Source organism: Diceros bicornis, chromosome 14 (genome assembly GCF_020826845.1).
Source record: "Diceros bicornis minor isolate mBicDic1 chromosome 14, mDicBic1.mat.cur, whole genome shotgun sequence".
Taxonomy (NCBI): domain Eukaryota; kingdom Metazoa; phylum Chordata; class Mammalia; order Perissodactyla; family Rhinocerotidae; genus Diceros; species Diceros bicornis.
This window is the reverse complement of record NC_080753.1, coordinates 38,450,268-38,477,394: the sequence shown is the minus strand read 5'-3', so window position 1 is coordinate 38,477,394 and position 27,127 is coordinate 38,450,268. Positions and strand designations below refer to the sequence as shown.

Here is a 27,127-nt window from a genome sequence, read left to right as displayed (position 1 = left end):
ATTGCTGAAATAAATTACTACAAACACAGTAGCTTAAAGCAACACAAATTTATTACCTTACAGTTCTGGAGTCAGAAGTCCAAAAATAGGTCTTACAGGGCTAAAATCAAGATGTCCTCAGGGCATCAGGGCTGTTGTCCTTTTTTTTTTTTTTTTGGTAGGGCAGGATTTGCCCTGAGCTACCATCTGTTGCCAATCTTCTTTTTTTCCCTCCCCAAGGCCCCAGTGCATGGTTGTACATCCAAGTTGTAAGTCCTTCTGGTTCTTCTATGTGAGCCGCCACCACAGCATGGCAACTGACAGGCTGGTGGTATGGTTCCATGTCTGGGAAATGAACCTGGGCCACCGAAGTGGTGAGAATGCCAAACTTGAACCACTAGGCCATCAGAGCTGGCTCAGGGCTGTGGTCCTTTCTGGAGGCTATAAGAGAGAATGCTTTCTTGCCTTTCCCAGCTTCTAGAGGCTTCCTGCATTCCTTGGCTCATGACCCCCTTCCAGGAATGACATCTCTCTGACCTCTTCTTCCGTTGTCACATCTTCAGACTGGCCCTCCTGCCTGCCTCCTATAGGGACCTTGTGATTACAGTGAACCCACCTGGATAATCCAGAATAATCTTCCCACCTCAAGATCCTTAATTTAATCACTTCCGCCAAGTCCGTTTTACCATAGAAGGTAACATATTCACAGGTTCTGGGGATTAAGATGAGGATATCTTTGGGGACCATTATTCTGCCTACCAAAATGAATTATTCAGATTTCCAAGTTTAGGATAGAAACTGAAAATAGTGCTTTCAATCAGGCTTTTATGCTCTCAAAAATCCAAGAAATTGGCAATTGTCATCATTAAAAGTTGCTCTTTAGAGCTTTATGTGGCTAGCAGCAAGGAAAACAGAAAAAAATCACTCCAAAATTGACTTTTCACATACATATGTATGCATGGATAAATAATTATTGGATTATGAACTCCTTATAGGAAGTACCATTTTAAAAGTACCTAGCATAAAATAGGTGCTGAACAAATGCTTTTCCTGACAAAATTAAATATAACTTTGTTAACCATAACATTGTTTAGTTAAAAAATAAATTTAAAAAAATTGGCCACACAATGAATTCTCGCAGTTATCATTAAACAACTTACTTGCCTCCTCCTGAACCTAGGCTACAGAACTAGAAACAAGAGTGCAGGCTTCAGAGTCACACTGTTTTGGTTTGAATTGCAATTCATCACTTGCTATGCAGGTCATTTAACCTCTCGTTTTCTCATCTATAAAATGGGAATGACTGGATCTACCTCATAGATTCACTGTAAAGATTAAGTGAAATACATATAAAGCACTCAGTAGTGCAGATCAATGATAAGTCTTGTTACCCTTTATCATGTCCTGGCTGGTATTTCAAATACCTCACTGGCCTGAGTTGAACTTAGCGAAAAGGAAAATATTTTTTTCCCATTATAGCCCCAGGCTTATATGCTTATGGGACATAAAAGACAGAGCATGAGAAGCTTAGTGCTTCCTTCAAGTGGTCCTTACACCAGGGAAGCTAACTCCTTCATTCTTGCAGTGAGGGAAAGTGGCTACCTAAAAGCAGGCAGATCTCTGCTGGGAGGAGGCACTGAGGCAGAGATAAGCTGGTAAGCAAGTCATTTTAACAACTCTGTTGAGCAGTCTGTATCAGCAGTTGGTAATCTCTAGGCCCAAAGGCACTAAGAGCCCATGAGCATACAAAAGTATCATGGCACTCATCTTTATACTCCCAAAATCATTGTTAATAATTACAACAGTCTTTTGGATAAAATATGCATTTTTAAAAGTAGAGTTGATAAACTGATAGCCCATGGGCAAGTCAAGTTGTCCTAAAGTTTTTTAAAAAAAAAAGGGGGGGGGCAAAAGACTAAAAGTAGGGAGAGTTCATATAAGAATAAGGTTTGGAAGACGTGGCAACACTGGGCATGTGTTCCACATATAATAATCATGTAAAAGCTTTTCCACAGTTATCATATTCATAGGGTTTCTCACCAGTGTGGATATCTGATGATGAATAAGGACAGAGTTCTGAATGAAATTCATTCCACATTCATCACACTTATACTATCTCTCCTTTTGGTAATTTCTGGATAGCTTTCTAGTCTTCTCTGGTATTTCTGGACTTCTCCATAATCAAAGTTCTAAGAAATACTGCCATCAAATCTGACAGTGTTTCCCTGCTATTTCTTCAGCTTTCTTCTACTTTGGAAGCACCTTCTCGTTCCCATTTTGATCAAATCTTCTGAAAGAAGAGATTAAAAATTTCAGCATAATTAATTCACTCCTTCACACATACCTTACTTGATTACATTCTCATTAAATAAGCACTTATTGGAACTACACGCTGGAAGAAAGATAACAGAACAAAATGTTTCACATAAGATAGATGTGCATTAAATTTATGACTTTTTATAGAGTGCTATCATTTTAAAAACAGAGTCATGTGTGTATGTACACATCTGCTTATATTAAAAGAATAAATAATAAAAGGATAAACCATAAAAGTAGAGAGCAAGAAAAGGTTACCTATGGGGAAGAGAGGGAATAGAAGGAGGGAACAGGTATATAACTGAAAATATCTTACTTTTTAGATTTCACATTTAAAATTTTACATAATTAAAAAAATGAAACATTTTAAATAAAATAAAATAAAAAAGTAATCTCTAAATATTGAAGAAGAAGAAATGAAAAAAACTGAACTTAAATGTGTCCCTGTTGGTGGCATAACCAACAATGGCATAACCACAAAAAAGAGGAATTATTTCAAATGTCCTTAATATAGTAATTTTTTTGTACATCCCCAAGGAGATATACCTTAAGGAAAAAAATGAACGGGAAAACACACACATGCTACTGTTATGCTGTTTATAGTAATCATATTTGTTGATGGTAATGCTAATATTTTTATTCTAAGGCTATTGTGTATATATTGTGGGATAAAGCAGATGAGTATCTGATATTCTATCATTCCTGGTGTCTTTGAGAATTCTCCTAAAGGAGATACAGATGAAAGATAGATTAAGACCCTGAGCTACTGAATTTAAATTGGAACTATCGGTGTGAACCCATAATACATATTTTATCTTAAATATTTTCCTAGCTCTGAGCACTGAAAAGGAACAATGTCCAACTAAGCAATGAGCACTCATAGTACCCTATTTTGGGGTTTGAAATACTATTTCCCATTAAACAGAAGCAAGGGTCCTTGGAAAAATGACTAATTCTAGGAGCAGGGAAGTAAAATTATAAGATGGGCCTCATACATCTTGTCATACCAGAGAGCAAGAAAGCTATTAAAGCTGACTAGGTTCATGTCATAAATTCAGGAGTCAAACGGAAGAGGCTCCTACTGCCCAAAGATGAGACAAAGGAGCTTCAAAAGGACAGTCAATACAATGGATTGAAAAATATCAAATATGTTTAAATCCGTGAATTCTTAATGATATTATTACTAATAATAACACTAGCCACTGTTGTAGAGGATGACAGCAAACTAATTCATTGTTCTGAAACTGATTTAAAAAAAAAAAACATGGTAAGGAGGGAGTTAAGCGATTATCTCGTCTTTCCTATACAAACCATTGGGTAACCAAATAAGAAATCAGAGGAAATATCTCTTTATATAAACATTCCAGCTTTAATTAAGTGAAGAAAGAATGACATAATATCATCATTTTGGGATCCTCTAATGGATTACTAGATGTAGGTATTGAGGATCAAAAGCTAGTAACATCACAGAAAAAGAGACAACCAGACATTATAGGCTCCTAACAGAACACCACCTTGCCAAATTAAACTTGTCTTGCCCAAAAACCTTAAATTTGATTTTGGTCAAGCCTCTAGATTTACTACAATTTATAGAAAACAGAGAGGACAACAGAAGATGTTAACTACAGCACAAGATGCAAGCAGCAAAACCCAGATGGTGAGAAACTCCATAAGACAAACAACCTGATTTCTTTAATAAGTGAGTTGCAAGGAGGGAGAAAAGAAGGAATGGGGACCTACATATTTAAAGAAACTTAAGAGACATATCAACCAATTGCAGTGTGTTTTCTTCTTGGGGTTTCAACTCAAATAAGCTAAAAACCAAAACAAAAAAAAAGTTTATAACATCTTTAAGACAATTGGAAATTTGATATTAAGAAATTATTGTTAATTTTTTAGGTGTGATAACAGCATTATGGTTATGTTAAAAAAATTCATGTCTTTTAGTTATGCCTCTAAGAAGTCATCTTTTAGAGCTATATAATGAAATATTTATATCTGAAAGAATATGATACCTGAGATGTAGTTGAAAATTATATGGAGGGGCCAGCCCGGTGGCGCAGCCATTAAGTGCGCGCGCTCCGCTTTGGCGGCCCAGGGTTCGCAGGTTCAGACCCCAGGTGCATACTGACGCACCACTCGTCAAGCCATGCTGTGGCGGCGTCCAATATAAAGTAGAGGAAGATGGGCACGGATGTTAGCCCACGATCAATCTTCCTCAGCAACAAGAGGAGGATTGGCAATGGATGTTAGCTCAGAGCCAGTCTTCCTCAAACACATACACAAAAATTACATGGAAAAAATAATATGGGAAATGAGTAGGATTATGAATAAGACTGGCCATGATTTGACAATGTTGAAGCTAGGTGACAGGTTCATTGAGATTCACTATACAATTCTATTTTTATACGGGATTATATTTTTTCATGATAAAAAGTAAAGAAAAAAGATAAAAGAGTTTATGTATTTTAGTTGGTAGTATTTAAAAAAAAAAAAAGAATCAATTTAAAAGCCCTCTAGGGCTAGTTAAAAAATAATTTGATACTCATACAGTGAAATGTATGTCAGCGATATGTATGTATTACACGTAATTCTCTTGGAAAGATGTCCATAATGTAATATTAAATATAAAAATAGTGGCATTTGATATGTATAGTATAATTACATTTGGGTATGAATGTGTGCTTTTCCAATAACCACACAATTACTAAATAAAGTTTTGTTTCCCACACTCATTTTTTAAAAATGTACATTTTAAAATTTCTCTATTGTATGTAGCCTTGAGTAGTTTTCTATTGGCTTCAATGTAGAAAAATGTTCTCCTGCCTTTGGGATAAGAGGTCTGGGTCAGGGAAGTTGGCAGTATTAAGTTAGAATGGAGAAACCATGTGATATGAAATAGCAGAATTTTTCAACAATTTTAATGCAAAGAAGTAAAGGAAGAAAAGAATCATAATTGAGGTTAAAACAATATGCTTAAAGGAATAGATTAAAAGTGGAACAGGTATCAGAGATCAAGTAAAAGGTAAGCAAAGATTTTAGTGATGAGGTTCACTTGGAAAACGCAAAAAAAACACCCGCATTTCCTATCTTTTCGACAACCTAGTGGAATTTCCTCCTCACCTTCTCGAGAGAAAGCTTTCAAGATTCAGAGTTGAGCTGACCCTTTACTGGCTGGAGCTGGACCCCAGGTGAGTCCTCTGCTGCTGCCAGATAAACTATTTGCCCTTGGGGCACTTCCTGTCCCTGTAGGAGGGCTAGGACTTGGGGACAATTAGATACAGTTTAACCAGGGTAATATTTGCTGAGGGTTCTAGAGCTTAAGATCCCAATATTAATGTGGAACACAGGATAGAAGGGCAGAAAGCAGTTTCCCTTAATCTGCAAGGACAGGGGATAAAAGGACAGAGAGGAAAATACACAGGGGAACATAACTCTCCAATACACACTAGCCATTTTCCTTTCATTGCACTTGAGAGAAGATCTCAACTCTCTTCTCTCTCTCTGAAGATAATACCTGTTTTATGATAATAGATCATTTCTTCCTTATCTCACCTTTCCTCTTGGATTCTCCAGCTTCCTCTCCAAGGGCCTCCAGTACAGTAACAGCTTCCCTCCTATACTCTGGGCTGCTCCTGCACTCAAGCCTGGAGCTCTGGGCAGGATGGTCAGGAACTGCTCCAATACCAGCAGATCCAAGACGTGTTCCTTGCTGTCTATCTCTGATCTCAGCCACTGATGGCAAAGAGACTGGAGCTGGACTCTTGAGGCCCAAAAGAATCCTCCTAGCTTTGTCTGAAGAACTCCTGGCCAGAAGACCCAGTTCTATGCAGGCTAAATTCTTTAACTATTTGACATTCCTTCTGTTCTTCTGCAGCGCAAAAGCACTGGGGTGAATCCATTCCTGTGTGAAACAGCTCAGAAAATTGGCTCACCGCAGCAGTAGGAACGCTTCATGCTGGTGCTGAGGCATAACCCATTGTTGTTCACAGAGATCAACTCCAAACTAAGAACACATTTACTCAGAGCGAATGGCTGTGATCAAGGCAATGATCTGAAAGTAAAGAAACTCTGTAAAAGATAAAACAAGCAAAAAATGGCATAAGAATAATGGCATAAAATTAACTAAATGACAATTCAGTTGCTTTGGGATTAAAGCTTTAGAAGACTATTAGCTTTTAGATCTACAAACTTCAGCGAAATACTCAGATAACGTGAAATATTCAGATAATGAAGAAAAACAATGCAAACAGCTTTGCCTGCTTATATTGCATGTCACAGATTTAGTCAATTAACATTTATAAATCAACCTCTCTGTGCCAAGATTTGCACTAGATGCTTTCAAAGGCGTTTTTGGTGTTAGAAAAGAATAGTGTGCATGGTAGTCGAGGAGCCCCACATTTGAGTCATGGGTCCCAAGTCAACTAACCCAAGCCCCCTTGGTGCACAAACCCAGTGCATATTATTCAGTCCTTTTCTTACCAGATGCCCCTACAGCACCTAACACTGCTAAGCACTCCCCGTCTTCTAACGAACACTACACGCCTCTGGCTGTTTTTCCAGGAGTCAGTTTTTGAAAAGTGCTTAGACCAAATAAATATATGTCTCGGGGCTGGCCTGGTGGCCTAGCGGGTTAAGTGTGCGCACTCCGCTGCTGCCGCGCGAGGGTTCGCAAGTTCGGATCCCCAGTGAGCATCGATGCACCACTTGTCAAGCCATGCTGTGGTGGCGTCCCATATAAAGTAGAGGAAGATGGGCACGGATGTTAGCCCAGGGCCAATCTTCCTCAGCAAAAAGAGGAGGATCGGCATTGGATGTTAGCTTGGGGCTGATCTTCCTCACACACACATACTAACTAACTAACTAAAAAATAAATAAATGTCTCTAATGGCTCCTTCTTACATCTACTTGATGGTTCTTCTTCTGCCTGCCAAGAAATGGTCTGGTTACCCTAACTTGAGATTCAGCCTTCTCATTCCACATTGATTCTGGGCAATCTCATCCATTCTATAGCATCAGTTGTCACCTGAGAACTCCTAAATCTGATCCCCATCTTCCTTATCTCTTATCTCAATCTTGCTTTGGAGCTCCAGACCATTATAATCCAATGGTATATTAGACCCTTCCACTTATATGTCTTACGATCATCTTCCACTCAACACCACCAAAAATTAACTCATCATTTCCCCCCATAACCAATGCCTCTTCCAACCAATATTACCCATTGCTTTTAAAATGGTACCACATTCACCTAATCACCCAATCCAAAGCTTGCCTAATTATCCCTGACTACATTTATTAAACAACAACAAAAAACACTTATGTAGTACTTAGTATGTGCCAGGCATTGCACTCAGCACTTTTTTTTTTTATATCTTTCTTCCTTTCATCCATCTAATTAGTCATCAAGTCTAGTTAAATCTACCCTTTTAACATAGTTCCATTCCATCCCCTCTTCATTTCCACAGCCACAGCCTTACTTTCACCAGCTTACAGTATTGGTTCTTTCTTTGACAACTACAAGTCTCTTGTCTCTCTTGCTTCCAGTCTTGCCCCCTTCCAATTCATTCACCACAGTGCTTTTTGAATACTTCTAGAAGGCTAGTAAGATTATGTTACTCCTCTGCTTAAATCCAGACAGAGACTCTCTGCTCTGTAGAGTATACCTTCCTGTCTTCTGTGCAATGCCACAGTTCACTAGGTGCCTCAAATGACTTACAGCAGTCCCAGAATATTGATCTCCTCAGCTCCTGAAGTGGCTAGGCAGATCTGGGATAGCCAAAGCCCTTGGCCTGGTCTCTTCTGCAAAGCAGCATACACACATTTTGTCTTTGAGCCATTACATTAAAAAGATGAGGAAGCACACTTGCCCTATAAAGTCTAAATTCCTTGCCATATCCCAATTACTAACTACTTTTCCTCTTTGCCCCAGCTCCACTACACCTACCTTCATCTACTTGTAGTTTTCCAAAATGTCACATACTGTACCTATCCCCCAAGGTCCATTTCCTCTTTGCTAACCAATTTCTGTTAGTTGACAAACGCAGCTCTGCTATTGCCTACTCAGGGAGGTTATCTTTAACTCTCCACTCCCCACCTCAAAGGCCCTCCTATGTATGACGTTATTTTCCTCAAGGCACTTATCACACTATATGGTAATTGTTTATCGATCTTTCTCATGACACTCTAAGGTAGAGAATGCCTCTTTTATCTGGTTTATTCACATTTTTATGAGAGAGCCTGGCACATATTTGGCACTCAACAAATGTTTGCTTGATGAATGTGCTAACTTCTGAATCAGTTTTCCTAGCCATAGAAATTCACGTAGCACTTCCCTTTGTTTTGCAAAAACGTGAGGATCACTTGATGGTAAAGTACTTTTTAAAAGTACTAAGCCTTTATAGAACAAGTATGCAATATCATGACCATTATTATAGGGGATTTTAACCAAAAACTGAAAAACTGCTCAGGTAAAACGGCCGTAGAACTCAGGAAAGGTGTAAAAAAATCACCTTTTAGCCTTAAGGATCCGTCCGCCGACGGACCCCGGTAAATCTGTGTCCCCATCTGAGAAGCGAATGGTCCGCACAGACCCAGCTCTGTATAACACTTGTGTCCAGTTCCCTGCATCTCCAAAACGTCCGGAAGCGCCGACACGGAAAAGGGAATCGGATCCTGAGGGATCTATGTAAGAGAAAGAAATCCGAGGCAGGCCTGCGAAAAGGGGGAGACACCTCCAAGTCCCGAAATTTCTGCGGAGATATAGAGCATACTGCCTGCGGCGAGACAGCCAGCCAGCCAGCCAGCCAGCCAGCCAGCCAGCCAGCCAGCCAGCCAGCTTCCCACCCACACCCACTCAGTATGTATATAAAGGGTACTGAGGGTAAGCGAAGACTTGCGCCACAGCTCGCACCAGAGACCGGAAATACGTCACAAGCTCGACCGCGTCTCGGCCGGCTCCTCAGCCGCGTCTCTAGGACACTTGGCGGACCCGTCATCTCAGTGGTTGGTCTGCGCCCACCACCTGACCGGCCTTCGAGTGGTGAGAGGCTTCCATCGAACAGCTTAGGCAGGCAGGTCCACCAGAGCTCGTAATCTCTGGTGTCCAGCAGCCCCTCAGTCTGAGCTAATCTCTCTCTACCCCGCTGAGGACACCTGGCCGCTCTTACTGGATCCTGCGGAGCCCTACGTTCCCTCCCCCTGGTCCTGCGAGGCCCCAGCCCTCAGGGCCCCTCTCCCGTAGCGTCCCTTAAGATACCGACTGTCCAGTTACCTTCACTCTGGCCCCAGGGTAAGCAGCAGTGATCTACACCCACCTGAGGAGAGCAGCAACAAGAGGGGCAGGTGTTGGCTTGCTCTCCCCTGTTTTAAATCTTTGTTTAAACAACTCAGGTCCCTCTGAGTAACCTAACTACTAGCAAGTTTGGGGTTTATAGATCCCTAACTGTGCTGAATTAGCAGAAAGCTGAGAGACAGCAGTGGTAGTGATGGGAGGTCACCCCAACACACACACCACCCGACTCTGAACGATCTTGAGGCAACAGTGGAATACGGAGGCAGGGTCAGTTGTAGCAATCTTTGGTACCTTGTGGTGGTAAGAGGGCTCTGGCTCCACAGCCAATGAATTGTGTGCATTAAATGTAATAATTAATGAAACTATTTGGCACAATGTCTGGCCCCCATGCATCCTAGGTACTTGCTTAAAATGGCTCACCCTCTGCCTTATCCCTACAAACTTCTGACCCAGTGCCCTATCTTTCCACTTTTCCTCTACAAGTTAAGGCCGAACACCCTATACAACTCCATCGGTCCTTATACCACTGAAATGCTCCTGAGCTTCCATGACGTCCTCCATCTTGTCTGGTAAACCATTCTTGCAATAGGTTCATCTTAGGTAACTAGATATTTTAACATTGGGGTTTTTTTTTTGGGGGGGGGTGTCTCTTTGTTGGTTTTGTTTTTTGTAGATGTCCCACCCTTTCTTACTTGATAGATCTGTTAATGGGGATTATTATAAACCAGGCAGGTGGTGGCTACCTTGGTCTAGGTGCCTACACCTAAATCTCCAACAGCCTCCTTCATATATGTTCTGCCTAGCTTTCATGAGAGAACACTGTATTCTTTCTGATTCTCTGTCTCATCTTCTATCCCCTCAGCTGGAAGAGTCATGAGTAGGGAGACCATACATCCTGATTTATCCCTGTTGTCTGGGTGTAATTACTAACAGCACTCCGTTTCAGTCTCAAAAGTGTCCCAGATTGGGGAATAAATTATATAGTTACCTATAGTCTGAGAACCACTAATATGTTAGCTGAAATGCAGATTCCCAGGCCCTGCCCTCAGAAACTGATTCAGTCAGTCTGGGGCCCAGGAAACTGTGCTTCAGACAAACAGCCCAGGTGATTCTGACAGAGGTATACATTGTGAAACAGTGGTGTCATCATAAGCTGAGGCAGTTGGCATGGAAAACTAGGTGTGGGTCCCAAGAGACCTAAAAAAAAAGTCACACAGTGATTTATAGACAGTGATTTTCTCCCTATTCTCCTTTTTATGGAAAGTACTAAAACAAGTTAGGACTAAAGAGTAGTGAGATTATTTTCACTGCTTAAGACATCTGTACCTAAGACAGTCGGACCAACTGAGAGACAGATTTCTAATAAGTATTAGAAGATGAAGCACATTTCTTGGTAACACTATTTCTGCACCTATCTTTTTATTTTTCCCTCTCTTTGGTCACCATTTGTTGGACTAATCCAGAGCTCTAGCATCTAATTTTACCTTCTGTCTGATTCTTTTTTATGTTCTCACATTTTGTTCTTCCTTTTTCTCTTTCCATCCCATTTTGTTGTCATTGTATGTAGATGCCTGGTACGTGTCTCAGGGCTCCAAGTCTAAGTGTCTATGAAACTACATATAATTCACAATGATTTTTGCTCATACTTTTGGTTTTAAAATTTTTAATGTGATTAAACAATAGAAAGATCACTACAAATGCTTAACCATTTGGGCTTCACTTTTCTCGTGAAGGTATAAAATGGGCTAAACTCCAAAATCTCTTTTTAAAGCTAATACTGTCTGATTCTATGTTAAAAAGCTCCTATAGCATAACAAAATACTTTCAGTGATTTCACACTGATTACCAAACAAAGACTAAACTCATTAAGAGAGTGTTCACGGCCCTCTCAATCCGACGCCCACCTACCATCTTCCACTCCTAGGAACTCCATGATCCAGCCAAACTGGAAAACTCCTGGCTCTTGAGTATATTTTAGATGGGCCTTGCCTCACTCTGTCCTCTCTGCCTAGAACACTTTCCTCTATCCTCCATCTCCCTCTGCAGAAAATCTACTTTTCTCTCAATTACTAACTCAACATTTAACCAATGACACATGTATACTGGTATATATTTTATATTTCAAAATTCCTCCACAGAAAATATTTCATATTTTATAATAATTTTGACTTTACATATACTTTTATATTAAAATCACCTCAGAGATAATTTTTGTCTTATTGGAAAAATATAAAACAATCTTCCACTATAAATTATAATTACTTTTTAAAGGACAAGTATTGTCAGATATAGAAAATACGAGTCATTTCCAAATACAAAATATGGACAGAGACTTGGTTCTCCTGGAGTCCTGACCTTCAAATCAAATTATAGTGAAAGAGTGTCTTCAAGGCTCTATCTACAGCTCTAGGCAGGTTTTGGTTGCAAGATGCTGAGCCATTTCTTGATGTACAGTGTCCACTCTCCTAACGGTGCTAAAAGGGGTGCTGGACTATCCTCAACAACCAATAAGGTTATTTAATTGGATTTGAATCAATATTTCTTACACCTTGCTCAACCATAAAACACTGACTATTCTGCTCTTTCAGATTGGACTCTTCAAGGGGATAAGGACTTGTCTAGGAACACCTGAAAGGAGATCAAGGCCAGAGACTTCATGGGTTGAATAAAGGAGCCAAGGTGGAAAAAGAGAAGAGAGAAGTGAGAGAAAGTTAGAAATGTGAAAGAGAGACAGCTAAGGATTTCTGGCTGGGAAGACTAGAATAATCACAGAAGAAGCAAAGGTCTACATGCCATTGTCTATAACAAGTCAACTATTATTTTTCAACTAATGAGCAATGTGCATCCTAGATAAAAGAATTAGCACAATTAGTATCAGAAAACAAGAAAAGTTAGTTTGGTAAACTGTCAGTCATTTTAATCATGTTAACCATCATTGCATTCTAATGGTACATCTGTCTCTACAATACATATAATGCCTTTTATATCTTTATGTTTTATCAGTTGTTGAGAAAAATGAGAATTTTTGAGAAGCTGTAAAAAAAAAATAAGCACAAAACAAACATCCAACCTTCAATTGCAGGTATAAAAACTCAGTCCGTTAGAAATACATCCTTTAAAATCCTGATGTGTTCATATTTTAAATCTTTTAAGAGCTGATATAATGGAATTATCCAAACATGCTGCTTAAGCATATGGAGAGGCATGTAAGATACTTATGAACTCAGATTATGACAGTATATATATTATATAACTATATGGAATATATATTTACTTGAGAGTTGATTTTATTTCAAATTTGTCTACTACATTTTCTTTAACATCACTCTAAAATCCATATGTATTTCTCTCGGAAATAACCTCAAGACACAATAAAATATACTCTTGAGGAAATTTAAGATTGTTGATAATACCTACAATTAGCCACAGTAGTGACACAAATAGTTTGAAACATTAGGTCTAAGAATATATAATAGAACCAAATACATGAAACTGAAAAACAACACCCTTCACTTCTCCATTTCTCTATAGAAGAATTATGTGCAATTCTAGTTGCCTAAACCCTGTTTCCTAGCTCATGTGGGAGTTGTTAGCTTTTAAATAGAAAGAGCTTGACTTGGACTACATTGGGGAGAAGAATGAAACACAATATATAACATATTAAAATAGTGATTTTTCATCTGTAGGAGTATGTTAAACTATGGAGCACCAAGAAATGAAATATTATCCACTTGTAAACAGAATGAGGAAACTCTGTTATGATATAGAAATCTCTAAAGATTATACTGTTTCATGAAAACAGCAAGGTGTAGAAGAGTGTAAATAGTATGCCATCTTTCTGTGTAATGGAGGAATTAAGATTATATAGTCATATTTTCTTTTATTTACATAAAGAAACACTGAAAGATACATAAGAAACTAGTAAAATGGCTATCTGTAAGAGGAAAGATAGGAATCTTTCTTTACGTTGTTTTGAATTATCTTCTTTAAAAAGTTCCTCTAAGTAAATTAAATTTTAAAAGTTAAAAATAAATGAGCACTACAAAAATAAATAAAATGCCTCAAATGAAGGAGAAGTGGGAGGAGTCTTTCCTGGAACTCCACTGTAAATTAAATGGAGGAGTTTTGCATTTACTGAAACATATAGATGGGAGGGTTTGTTGATCTAAAAAGTCAAACCTCAATGACTTATAAATCCTGTAAGTTGCATATACTTGTAATTTCTATTTAGTGATATAATGTGTCCAGTGGCTTAGTAGAAAGCCCATTGCACTAGGAATGAGACAGGATTCTAGTTCCAGCTCTATTAACTAGCTGTATGATCTTAGACGGTTACTCCCCAGAGCTCTGTTGCCCTCTGTGTCAAATAAGAATGTGCAGGGTGATCTCTGAGGTCTCTTACACTGTTTCTGTCATTCTTAAGTTACTTGCTGTATATTTGGTATTCCAGTCCAGATTATCATCACCATATATTTTCCATTTCTTTGTCTCCTGGGCTTAGAATAAAGCTTGGTAAACATTCACTCAATCAATGTCAAGGGAAAGAAATTTTTGTATTTATGACCTTGGTGGTAATCACTAGGTAATGCTGAGAAGTCTGGAGGTTATAAAAGCAATCAACATGGAAGATTGATCAGACTTTTCTCTCTACTTTTGTGTATGTTTGAAATTTTCCTTAACAAAAGGTTAAATAAGAAAAAAAGCAAAAACCGAAATGTCACAGGAAAAATGCAAAGAGGCCTACATTTTTATAACAAAGATCTGAAGGGAGATATCAGATTTTTAGCTAAGTTTCTTGGTCTTTGCACAAAATTCATGAGCAATATCTGTTACGACTAGCCTCTGAGCTACTAGTAACATTTGGTTGCTTCCATTCCTTGGTTCCTAACTGAAGGCTGAGTTACTAAAACTCTATAAGGAGAAGCCTTTTGTACATTTATGGGAGGATTCATCTGCCCCCTTTTGTAGGTTAAAAAGCAAATTATCGTATCTTATGAGAATGGAAAATAGTCAAGTAGTTTACATTACAGATTTTACTGCAATTATTTTTAAATCAATTTTTAAATACTCAGTGAACTACCTTTGACATTATTTTGTATTCAGGCTGCATACAATTTTCTAAAACTTTTTAAAAAAGTTTTTAAAAACTAGAATGAAGTTTTCCTGAAGTATACCTAGAAAACTTTTGCACAGGTGTCTGTGAGACTATGTCGATGAAATCAACACAACAATATTCAGTATTGCAAAGTCGTGGATGTCACTGACCACAAAGAACTCAACAGATGTATTTAAGATATTATTATGTTTCTCTCAGCATAAAAATAAGGACATTTTCACTGGCTTTCCTTGGAGCTTCCTATACTAGAGGATTAAAACTATTTTTCTTCTTCCAGGGACAAAGTAAGAACCAGGACCATTGCTATTTTGCCTAGTGGTTGATGGCAGGAAATTTTGCCCTACCTGTTCCAAGGAGCTAGCTGGATTCAGCCACAGCGTGGACTTTCCGATGCTGGATGAGGTTGCAATGGTAAATGAAGTTCTTGCCACATTCTTCACATTCATAAGGTCTTTCTCCAGTGTGAATTCTCTGATGCTTAATGAGGACAGAACGTCGACTAAAGCTCTTACTGCACTGATTGCACTGGTAAGGTTTTTCCCCAGTGTGGATCCTGAGGTGATGGAACAGCCCGGCATTCTGGCTGAAGGCTTTACCACAAACGCCGCACTGGTAGCGCTTCTCCCCAGTGTGGAGTCTCTGGTGCTGGAACAGGCCTGACCGCTGGCTGAAGGCCCGCCCACACTCCTCACACTCATAGGGCTTCTCGCCTGTGTGCGTTCTCTGGTGCTCGATAAGGATGGAATTCTGGGTGAAGCTTTTTCCACATTCACCACAGATATAGGGTCTCTCCACCGAAGAGCTTACCCGTTGCCTTTCCAATCTGCCCTCATGGTCACATTCAGGCATCTGAATAATGTCACCATTCAGTTTTCCAGGTACTTCCACAAGAGATTTAATTTTTTCAGAAAGCTCCCTCTTTGAGGCTAACTCCACATTCCAAGTCCCAGCCTTATTATCTGAAATAATAAAAGGATCACATGAATATATATTTCCAAAGATAAAAGACAAAAAGTGGCCAAGAGAGTGGGTGGAAGGGGATAAGTAACCACATTTTCTGTGTACTTTCCCACTATAAACAAGAATGCCTGGACCTCAGGGAGAAGATGCACTGTATTGTAACTGCTTGTTTACTGTCTGCCTCTCCTCTCCCACCAGACTGTAAACTTCCTGAGGGAAGGGACCATGTCTACCTTGCTCATCACTGTATCCCTAGTACCAAGCACAGTGCCTGGCACACAGCAGACACTAAATAAATTATTGAATTGATGAACATTCAGGGAATGACATAGGCTTCCTGAGGAAATCCTAATCCTCACCAATCTCCTGAACCGGGCACACGTCTTGGAAGGTACACTGATGCTGTTCTTCTGAGGTTTGGAGCTGGCCACTTGATGACTCCTGGGCTGCTCCTGGAGTTGCTTTCTCCTTCACAAGCTCTTCCTGTTCATAATCATGGGCTGGGACCTGGTGGAAATTAAGAACAGTTGGGAACCAAATATCAGAGAAGACATTACAAGGGCTTTCTCAGGGCCACTGGATAGGAAAAGAAGGACCAAGAAGCTGGCAAAGAAAAAGAAAAGGCAGAGAGATTAAGAGCCTCCTACAGATCAAGTCAGGCATAAAGAAATCCTCCTTCTCCTCCTCTTCCTCTTGTGGCACTCAAACCCCATACTTGATCATACAGGTACAAATCCCTGTTCTCCCATCTTCCCACCTGCTCTCCTGGTTCATCCAGCTCTCTCTCCAAATTCTCCAGCACAGTTACCACCTCCTCTCCACTCACTGGGCGGTGCTCTCTCACCCAGGCCTGGAGCTCCTCGGGCAGGATGGTCAGGAACTGCTCCAGCACCAGCAGCTCCAGGATCTGCTCTTTGGTGTGCACCTCTGGTCTCAGCCACTGATGGCAGAGCTCCTGGAGTCTTCGAAGAGCCTCTCGGGGCCCAGGTGTCTCCTGATAGCAGAACTGCCTGAAGCGTCTACGAAAGATCTCTCTGGTATGAGGGTTGTTATCTCTTGATAGGCCAGACTCTTGCCCACAAGCATAGTCCCTCTCTTCGTTTTTTACTTTTACTGCCATAAGTACCTCTTGCATCTCTGGAGTTTGAAGGGTCAAGGCTGTGGCCATTTAAGGCTTAACTATTCAGAAAAAGAATCTATTCTTGATAATTCCCCCTTGATCTGTTCTTCTGGAAATCCCAAAACCTAAAAAATAATTTGCAGAGAAAAAAATATTAAAATGAGAAAATATTTTCTGTTGGCAGGCACTGGGAGTATTTATATCAAAATCAATCACTTTGTCTAATGAGAAACATGAATGCATGATTAATGATAAGGACCACGCAAATACTTATGCAGATAATATAGGAATGAAAACAAAAACAAAACAAACCCACCCACCCCCTGAAAGTTTTATTGAAGGAAGGGACCATTTGATCATCCCGAATGAATCCACTCAAATAAATCAGCTTGAATATACTGGGTTTCCAACTGAATGGCAAGATACTGGACTCAGAGTAAGTTTTTAGTTGAATGGAGGTAAACAAGCACTTTGGGCCCAAGTGGTCACAGATGACACTAAGAGTCAAGGAGAAAAGGGAAAGAAAATAGAGGAGGGAGGGAAAGTAAAGAAGATAAAAAGACAGAATGAGGAGCAAAAGAAATGTACTTGGAGGAGAGGCAGAGTCCCTCCAGTCAGGTGAAGTGTGGAGGAAAGAGATCCATGTTTGGAGTGGAGAAGATCTGGTCTTACGACTGATCCTCCAGGTACTCCCTGCGTAGTCTTGGGCTTCACATTTTGAGCCTTAGTTTACTCAATCTGTAAAATAGGAATCCTAAAACCAACCTTGCCTATCTTTCTAGGTTGATATAGAGATAAAATAAGACCATGGATAAAGAGCACAAAGAAGGTGGCAGCTTGGTAAACTCTAAAGTATTATAAATTACCACCATTGTTATTTTTCTTATAAATTTTATTGAAAGATTAAATGAATATCCTAGTGATCTAAACACTGCGGCAAACAAAACCAGAAAGTAGTCACCTGGAGTGGTCTTGGCTCAGAGATATTAAAATGAAGGAAATATTAGTTCTAATATTTTAAAACAGGGGTACAGTTTGAGCTCTTTTTTGCCCTTTAATTTCTTGGAAAGTGTTTCTCTTTGAAGCTCCTTGAGGATAAAGAGTGGGCAACTGTATGTAAAATGAGTGCTAATAAAGAGACAAATGTTTATGACCACTTAAAGCTTATGAACAATCTTAACCAGGATAGTAATTAATGAGGGCAATTTTCTGAAAGAAAAATAATTATGTGACCTAGTGATTTCCAAACACCATTTCTGGGCAGAGGCTTTCAAACTTTTTTGACCAGGACTCTCAGTAAGAAATTTTTTATATTGTGACCCAGAACACACATACATGTGCATATGAATGTTTGTGCATGTGTGAGATACACACCCACTCACACACAAATAACTGAATAATTTTACAAAATACTATGTATCCTTACCTTATGAGATATACATATATTTTCTTTTGAGGAAGATTGGCCCTGGGCTAACATCTGTGCCCATCTTTCTCTACTTTATATGGGATGCTGCCACAGCGTGGCTTGATAAGCGGTGCATAGGTCTGTGCCCAGGATCCGGGCCTGTGAACCCCAGGCCACTGAAGCCGAGTGTGCGAACTTAACCACTATGCCACCGGGCCGGCCCGTATGTTATTATTTTTATTTTTTATTTTTTTGTGAGGAAGATCAGCCCTGAGCTAACATCCATGCCAATCCTCCTCTTTTTTTGCTGAGGAAGACTGGCCCTGGGCTAACATCCATGCCCATTTTCCTCCACTTTATATGGGACACCGCCACAGCATGGCCTGACAAGCGGTGCATCAGTGCACACTTGGGATCCAAACCGGGGCCGCTAGCAGTGGAGCGCGAGCACTTAACGGCTATGCCACGGGGCCGGCCCCTATGTTATTATTTTTTAAATCCTATTTCATAAAAAAACAAACAAACCCTGGTCACTGCCCATTACATAGATTTCATGACCCATATATGGGTCATGACCTATAGTTTAAAAATGTTTTTGTTTTGATTTTAAGTAAAATTATTGTTAATTCACTGTAAAAATAACTCTACACTGTTTTTAGGTATTGGCATGCATTGCAAAATTTAAAAAACTAAGGATAAGGTATTTACATTACAAGTGGACACTGATCACACTACAACTAAAAGAAAAGTTATTAAACTCATATTGCCATTATTGGTTATAGTTATCAAAGAGAAAAAAACCACTGGTGTGGGATAGCATCCTTCTGGATAACCTGCAAACATAATCCTCTTAACAAATTTCTAACGTCTTGGGCTTAGTTGACTTCTATAGACCACCCCAGCAAGAGTGGAGAGAGTTTTTACTCAAAAGACAGGATCCCTGAGTTCGTGTTTTTCCCCCAAGTTTTCTTGGTGCTGACTCACCACCACTGTGACCACCACATTATCTTTTTCTGTCAAAACTTTTCATACACCACTCACTCATTCAGCAAATATTTATTCAGAGCCTACTATATTCCGGGTACTGTTCTAGGCACTGAGGACAAGCTACAAACGAAAGAAAGTCCCTAGTCTGATGGAATTTACATTCTAATAACAATATTAATAATAACTGACATTTAAAGTGCTTTTAATATACCAGACACTGTTCTAGATGCTTTACATACATTAATTCATTTAATCTTCAAAACAACTATGAGTAAGGTACTATTATTACCCCCATATTACAGATGAGAAAACTGAGATACAAAGAGTTTAAGTCATTTGCCCAGGGTTTCATAGGTAGCAAGTGGTGAAGCTGCAATTCAAACCCAGGAAATCTAACTTCAGAATTTATAGTCTCGGGCTGGCCCTGTGGCGTAGCGGTTAAGTGCTCGCGCTCCGCTGCTGGCGGCCTGGGTTCAGATCCCGGGCGTGCACCGAGGCACTGCCTGTCAGGCCATGCTGTGGCGGCGTCCCGTATAAAGCAGAGGAAGATGGACACAGATGTTAGCTCAGGGCTAGTCTTCCTCAGGAAAAAGAGGAGGATTGGCATAGATGTTAGCTCAAAGCTGATCTTCCTCACCAAAAAAAAAAAAAAAAAAGAATTCATAGTCTCAACCACTATACCACTATCTCTCCTCTATGTGGGGGGAAGAAGGGGACAAGATAAAGAAAGGGGGCCATAAGGGACAGACAGTAAATATATGTCAAATGGTGATAAGTGCTATAGAGAAAAATAAAGGTACAGGAGATAGGGAGTAAGGGGGAAGAGAGGTTTCTATTTTATGTGGGGTAGTCAGGGAAGGCCTTGTTGATAAGGTGATATTTGAGCAGAGACATGAAGGAATTGAGGAGCAAGTCACATGACTATCTGGAGAAAGACTATTCCATGCAAAGGGAACATTGAGTGCCTGGAGGCAGGAGCATGCCTGGATCCTTCAAGAACAGCTAGTTGAACAACATGGCTGGAACAGAGAAAGCAAAAGGGACGGTAACAGGAGATGAAGTCAGGGTGGGAAGAGATTATGAAAAGCCATCGTAAGGGCTCTGCCTTGTACTCAAGAGATGTGGGAAGCCATCAGAGGTTTTTAGCAGGGGGTAACAAAATTTTACTCACATTTAATATAAAATCATAACTGGCTGCTGTGACAATAGATCATGGGGAAAAGTAGAAGCAGGCAGGGAAGCTGTGGCAATCTAGGGGAGAAATGATGGTGGCTTGAACTACGGTCTGCTGAGTTCATTCTACCGTGAGAAAGTTTTGGGGTACAGATATCAAAAAGGTAAATTAAGAATATGTGCTCTCACGTTACTCAGTTAACCTAGCATGGGTTCAAAGGATTAAACAACCACTCACGCCCTCTTGTTTTCTTAACCTTCTAGGCCCCTGAAAAATGTCTTTTTCCTATTTGATGCCCTCCCACCTTGGTTTCAAGTCAAAGTTTTTCTATTCACAGACACAGCAGCTGAAGCTTTGAGTTCTGCCCACAGAAAATCATTTCTGGTATGTGGTATTTCAGATCTTTACCCAGTTTCACTGACATCAATTCCCCTCTATTCTCCATATATCCTAGGTTCCCTTTTGCTTTCCCTCTCTTGATTTTGCTTTTATCTGGTGGCCTGAATACCCAGGTCTTCACACCAGCACAACTTAGTTCTTCTTTGAACCCAGTGTCTCTAAAAGGGCTCCCAAGTTTTTTATAATCCTGCTCTCCTGGTCACAAGCATAGTTATTAATCTCCCCCATTGTATATGCCAGGTATATAATTAGCATAATAATCTCTCTCACCTTAAAGAAATACATCTGCATTTTAAAGCTGGTTTCTCCTAGAGCATTGGCATGCTCAACACCCCTAAATCTACCATCATTCTCTTGGAAGGATGCTCTTTACCAAGGATATGCATGTAGGTGAAGACTAAGCAGCACACCATGCAAATGTGCCTTTATCATAATACATCCCCCGACTCTCACCCCTGCTGTTACCATCTATGGCTCCCCACTACTTACTGGATGAATTCCCAAACTCTCAAGCCAATCAGACCTCTAGCTTCCATTGTCTGATCCCACTCTTGCTTTCTTCTATTTCACATGCAAAAACTGCCAGATCCACTTAGGCTTTTCTTCTCACTACTTTTTAATCAGGCTTTTCTCATTCCTGTTCCATGTCCTTGGTTGCCTTCTGCACTTATTCAAACCCTACCCAATCTCTGTAGCTTGATTCTCATCTCACCTCCCCTGTGAAGTCTTCCTCATCCACTCCAGTCCACCCTCTTCCTCCTTCCAGCTCTTATATCATGAGCCCCAACTTTTACTCTCAGCCACACTCTATCTTGCAGTTACTTCTCTCCTTTTAAAAAAAATCCAAAAAGTACAGAAGAATATAGAATTCCCTCACCAAGTTCCACTCCTCAGAAACAGACACTGTCAAAGATTGGAATGTATCCTTTCAGACATTGTCTATGCATCTGCAATCTCACACACACATACATACACACACACACACACACACACACACAGACATGACAGAGCCAATATTTTTGCCATTTATCTGAGACAAGTAGAAAGTAGCACAAGGTAGCAGAGAACATAAGCAGATCTGGGTGGGAAATGTGATCTTGGGCAAGTTACCTAATTGATTTTTCTGAGCCTCAGTCTCCTCATGTATGAAATGAGAACAATTACCTTGCAAAGTTTTTGAGAGTATTAAATGAGATAATGCATAGAAAGTGGTTTTGCACAAAGCTTGGCACATAATAAACATGCAAATTAACCACATTTTAATGAGATAATGTACAATTTTTGGTACAAAGCTGGCTTAATCAATAGCTGCTACTTAGCCTTGCGGCCAGGACTGTAATGTTTTCTATTGCCCAAAGCACTACCACTGCGTGAGTGGGTGGGGAAAAACATGGGCACACACCAATAAACTGGCTGTTTCATCAGCTTTGCAGACACACTCAGCCACACATGCCTTCAGGTGTATACTTCTCTCTAATCTTAAATCCTAACTAGAAGCCCAGGACTACTGAGGTCCAAAAGGGGAAGGACCAGATTCAAATGAGAGAAGTAACTTCCTGGGTTGTGGCTGTGCAGCTAATACAGAAAAAGAACAGAGTCAGCATAGAAAAGGGTTTAAGAAAATGGACTCTGGGGCCAGACTGCCTAGATTTGAGCCCTGACTACATCCCTTATCAGCTCTATGATCCTGGGCAAGTTACTTAACCTCATTTTCTTCCTGGATGTTAAAAAAAGGGGCGAGAGGGCAGAGGTTACATAATAACAATGCTTACCTCATAGAGTTAATGAGAAGTAAATATCTGGAATTGAACAGTGCCTGGCTGGCACATAAGTGCTATTTAAATACTCAAAAAAAACCAACCCCAACAGATGACAAGAGCCTTTACACTATGTGAATCAGACTGAGGCTCTGGCATATTATAAAACTATCCTTGCTCATCGTTTACAATGTCTCCAGTAGAGAATAACACATGTCGGAAAATACACACATTCCTTGATATCCGACTCTATTCTTATCCTAAAATGCGGAGAGGAAGAGTTCAGCGGGGCACCGGTAGTAGGGCAGAGTGGCTGAGGAGCTCAGGTACAGACGAAGGGGTTGGGGGTGGGGCAAGGAGGCTGACTTGTACTTAAAAGGCCCTTCTAGATTCCGGGGCAGCCTCCTCTGCCCCTCACCTGTCCGGCCAAGCTCTGGCCAAGAAGCCCCCGCTGCCTCCTCCCCACACCCAGTCCGGGGTCGCAGCACACAGACCGGCCCTTTCGGAGGCCCTCGACGGCAGCCCGACTCCGACGCTCACCGGGCATCCACGGCAGGAGAGGCCACCCAGGCCAGAACGCACCAACTCTGAGTCCTTGACAATCTCAGCCCAGACAAAGACAAACTACAAAGGCCGGAAGTGCGTCACACCCGCTGATCTCCAGGATAACAGCTGTTCCCCGCGTTCCTTCTAGGAAGCCCGGGGGTTTCCACACCTCTGTGGTCTCCTCGCTGAATCCCCCTCTAGGCGTTAGTGAGGCGCTAGGTGGCATATTCTCTTCCAGGGGGCCAATATAATAACAACTAACACTGTTTTACACAGCACTGTGAGTTAGGTACAGTTATCCCATTTAACACATGAGGAAATTGAGGCACTTTCCTTCAGCCACATTTATTAGTTGATATTTCCTGCAAAGAAACAGTTTTTGTGCACTTTACTTTCTCGAACAAGGTATTCCAGGCTCATTTTACACTTTCCCTGCCCTAGACCTGGAATCCACCATTGTTCCCTGAAGCTATAGTTGCTTTTAGTGGAGAATGATATATAGAAGCCAAGATCTGGGTTTGGGGCAATAGATAGGCTCAGGGCTACTGGGATGTAACATTGCTTCTAGGCCCTATCAGTGGACCTAAGAGCTGGAATATATGTATGATCAGGATTTTATAGGATATCTCCAACTCAAATACAACTCCACAGAATTTTTTTCATTTTCACTATTGTACATGTGTTTTTCCTTTCTCCCGCAGTGAAAACTCTGGTTCCCAACAGCATCAATATGTTTACTCAATATTTTCTATCTTACAATAATAACAAAATACTTTCAGAATTATAATAACTATCACCAGCAACACACCTATTATATAGAGTTCAAAAGTTCTTTGCTTTATTTTTTCTTGAATTGTATCCCTTAAAGGAGTCTGGTCAGAGTACTGTATACATACCTTATTTGAATTCTTTCTCTGTATAGTTATGTTACAAACTTGATATACAGTTAAGATCATTTGTTTCTGATTGTATTCAATTTCAAGGTTTGCTTTCCTTTCATCCCTTTTCATTTCCTTTCTGAACATGCAAAACACTTACTTCAAAATCAAAATTATATAAAAAAGGTATATTCAGAGTTTCGCTTCCGTCTCTAGTCCCTTTACCTCATATATACTCATGCCCCATTTTCATTAGTTTTCAATTTATCCTGTCCTTCCTCCCTCTCTCCTTCCCTCCTCTCTTCCCTTCCCTACTTTCTTTCTTTTGCAAAAATAAGCATTTACCCCCCCTTACCTCTATAAATTTTCATATTATATATACTCTTTTTCACCTTGCTGTATCATTTAACAGAATAACCTGGAAATTATTCTAAATCTGTCCAGAGAAATATCGCTTTTTTTTTTCTTTTTACAGAGGCATAGTACTTCATTGTGTGGATGAACCATAATTTTTTTTCAACCTGTATCTTCCGAATGGGTATTTGGATTGTTTCCAATATTTTGCTTTAACAAATACTGCTGCAATGAACAGTGAAGAGAGAGAAGAGAGGAGGGAGAAAGAGAGGTGTCTTTGTAAGGGTTGCATCATTTTGCACTTTCAACAGCAGTATGTGCAAGTGCCTGTTTTCACATAGCCTCCCCAGCTGTATGTTTTCAGGCTTTTGAATTTTGCCAATATAATAGGCCATTAGGTATTTCTTAAGGAATCACAAACTCGATGCCGAAATCTCTGGTAAAAATGGATTCGCAGTGCCAAATATTGGCCAGTATTATGGAGCAATGGGAATTTTCATACACTGTTGATGAGAGTGTAAATTGGTAACACTGTTTTTGGGAAACTCTGGTCCATCTACCAAAGTTGAACATATGCATATTGTGTGACCTAGGAGTTTCACTTCTAGTTATATAGCCATCAGAAATATATATATGTTTGCATCTAAAGACATGTCGTAGCAGCATTTTTTGGTGATAGCTTTAAACTGGAAAAAACCCACATATCCATTAACAGTAGGATGGATACAAAAATTGAAGTTTATTCATACAACGGAAAACTAGGCAACAATGAAAATGAAAGAACTACGGCTACAAACCACAGTGATAAATTTCACAAACATAATAGTGAATGAAAGAAGCTAGACACCAAAAGATACACACTGCATGATTCCATTTATGTAAAGTTCAAACAGGTAAAACTAATACCTGTTGTTAGAAGTCAAAACAGGAAGAAAGGAATAGTTTGGGAGGAGCACAAGTGGGGTCTTCTGGGGACCTGGTAATGTTATACTTCCTGACTTTGGTGGTGGTGATGTAGGTAGTTTCACTTTGTGAATTTCATTTAGCTGTACACCTATGATTTGTGTACTCATTTATATATGTATATTATATTTCAATAAAAATATTTTTTTAAATTCAGGCCATTTTACAGTTGAAGAAACCAAGGTTCAGAGCATTGAAGTGTGTTGCGTAGGTCAGCAGAACCAGGACTCAAACCCAGGTTTCCTGATCAGCCAGCTCCCTTGGCTCTGAGTGATCAGTTCACTAGGGATCCTCACATATGGGTCTTAAAGGGGCCATTTCTTTGGTTGTAAGTTTAACACAGTGTCCATTAGACAAAAATGCAGTTGTTAGTGATGCTTAAATATATATGTATGATAATCCTCTTACTCAGCTATTATACCTTATGTGACATGTATCTCAAATAGAGATAGAGGTGGCTCTCTCTCTATATATTTTAAAGGCTAAAGTGACCTAAAATTATTATACAAACCATACAGTGATAACTATGATATATAGAAATATGGAGTGTATTTTTTTTAAATAAGGGTGTTTGATAAAAGTAGAACAGAGCAGAAAAATTCTAAATACACTTAATAAAAATTATGTAAAATTAGCTATCTCTTTATGTCTATCAATCTCTCTAAATAGACAACGTAAAGAAATGAAAATAATTCTTAAATTAGGAAAGTAGGATTCTAGAAGAATTTTTTTTAATCCTTCGATAACCATTTAAAAATGGATTTAAACTATTTTTTTCACAAGGCTTTTTAATATTCTTATTACTGAAGGAAGGTTGGTGAGTTTAAGGATCCTCCAACTCACGAGTCTCATCGATTCTCATTCCCCACTTTCCTCTTTTCCTTCTCTTGCTCTATTCCTCCCCTCTTAACATCCACTAGAACACCACTGTATCTCCTGGTTCTAATTTTGTTCCTTGCACCCTTTTATCATTCATTCATTCATTCATTCATCTGTTTATTGATCTTTCAGCATACATTTATTAAGAGTTGGTACCTGCACTTTAGAACTCAAAATGCCATGCCTTTATTTGGGGCTATTGTTTGGTTACTAAATAAGTATTCTCTCCTTTTTATTAGACAACAGAACTCCAATTTTTATCTATGTGCACTGGCACCTGGTATAAAGATTACATTTCTCAGCTACTCTCGCAGATGAGTGTGGTCATTATGTGACTGAATTTTTGCTAATTAGGTATTAGAAGAAATGTGTGTATTCTGAGATGGCTCCATGAAAGATGCTGACTTATCTGGAAGTCCCTTTTTTGCCCTTCCTGCTGACTGGAATGCAGAATTGATGGCTTGTGCTTCAGCAGCCATGGGAAAAAAAGTGGCATGTGGAGGATGGTGACAAGGTGAAAGGGACCCAGATCCCTGATGATTCCATGAAGTAAAAGCAACAACCCTAAACTATCTACCTTTAGACTTCTTTTACATGAGAGGAATACATCTTGTGTATTTTTCAGATCTTTGTCACCAGCACCTGATCATAAATTCTGATATAGGGTGTTTGTACCTTGACTCCCTATATTGGGTTTTCTTCTCCTTTTTTTTCTTAAATGTGATCTCATCATCTCTGATTGAACCCACTATCTCTGCTCCTCCCCCCAAATACTGATATTTAAGAAACACAAGTTTGGAGGGAGAGCAGATAATTAGAAGGAAATGATGTCTATGTTGATAGAAGTAATGTAAATAGAAAAAAAAGGGAAGTGAGATTCCCAAGAGATAAAAGAAGAAAGAGAATAGAAGGGAGAAAAAGTGCATAAAAAAGGTAAGAAAGAACAGGCAAGAATGGCATTGCATTAGGTGATTCACCAAACATTCAGTAAATTATA

General features: G+C 39.7%; 1 protein-coding gene across 10 annotated transcripts; it reads right to left on the bottom strand.

Moving 5' to 3' along the window:
- ZSCAN23 (zinc finger and SCAN domain containing 23) lies at window positions 1-23,110 on the bottom strand. Of its 10 annotated transcripts, none has more exons than XR_009222077.1 (7): window positions 22,929-23,102; window positions 16,423-16,910; window positions 16,025-16,172; window positions 15,050-15,664; window positions 8,808-9,009; window positions 5,851-6,366; window positions 1-2,266 (listed from the first exon to the last, which is right to left on the bottom strand). XR_009222077.1 is itself a non-coding variant. In XM_058554994.1 (4 exons), the coding sequence occupies exons 2-4, from the start codon at window positions 16,831-16,833 to the stop codon at window positions 15,063-15,065; spliced, it is 1,161 nt and encodes a 386-aa protein (XP_058410977.1). In that variant the 5' UTR covers window positions 16,834-16,910; window positions 22,929-23,102; the 3' UTR covers window positions 11,690-15,062. The 10 variants fall into 10 exon arrangements, 1 of the variants encoding a protein (XP_058410977.1); XR_009222080.1 differs by having other exon boundaries at window positions 1-2,269; window positions 16,510-16,910; XR_009222075.1 differs by having other exon boundaries at window positions 2-2,269; window positions 23,051-23,110.
- Window positions 23,111-27,127: the final 4,017 nt, after the last annotated feature.

Coding starts and splice junctions, on each gene's coding strand:
- ZSCAN23 (XM_058554994.1), bottom strand. CDS start 16,833: ATGGCCACAGCCTTGACCCTTCAAACTCCAGAGATGCAAGAGGTACTT. Junction 16,173..16,422: donor TGGATGAACCAGGAGAGCAG/GTGGGAAGATGG, acceptor AATTTCCACCAG/GTCCCAGCCCATGATTATGA. Junction 15,665..16,024: donor GTGCCCGGTTCAGGAGATTG/GTGAGGATTAGG, acceptor TTATTATTTCAG/ATAATAAGGCTGGGACTTGG.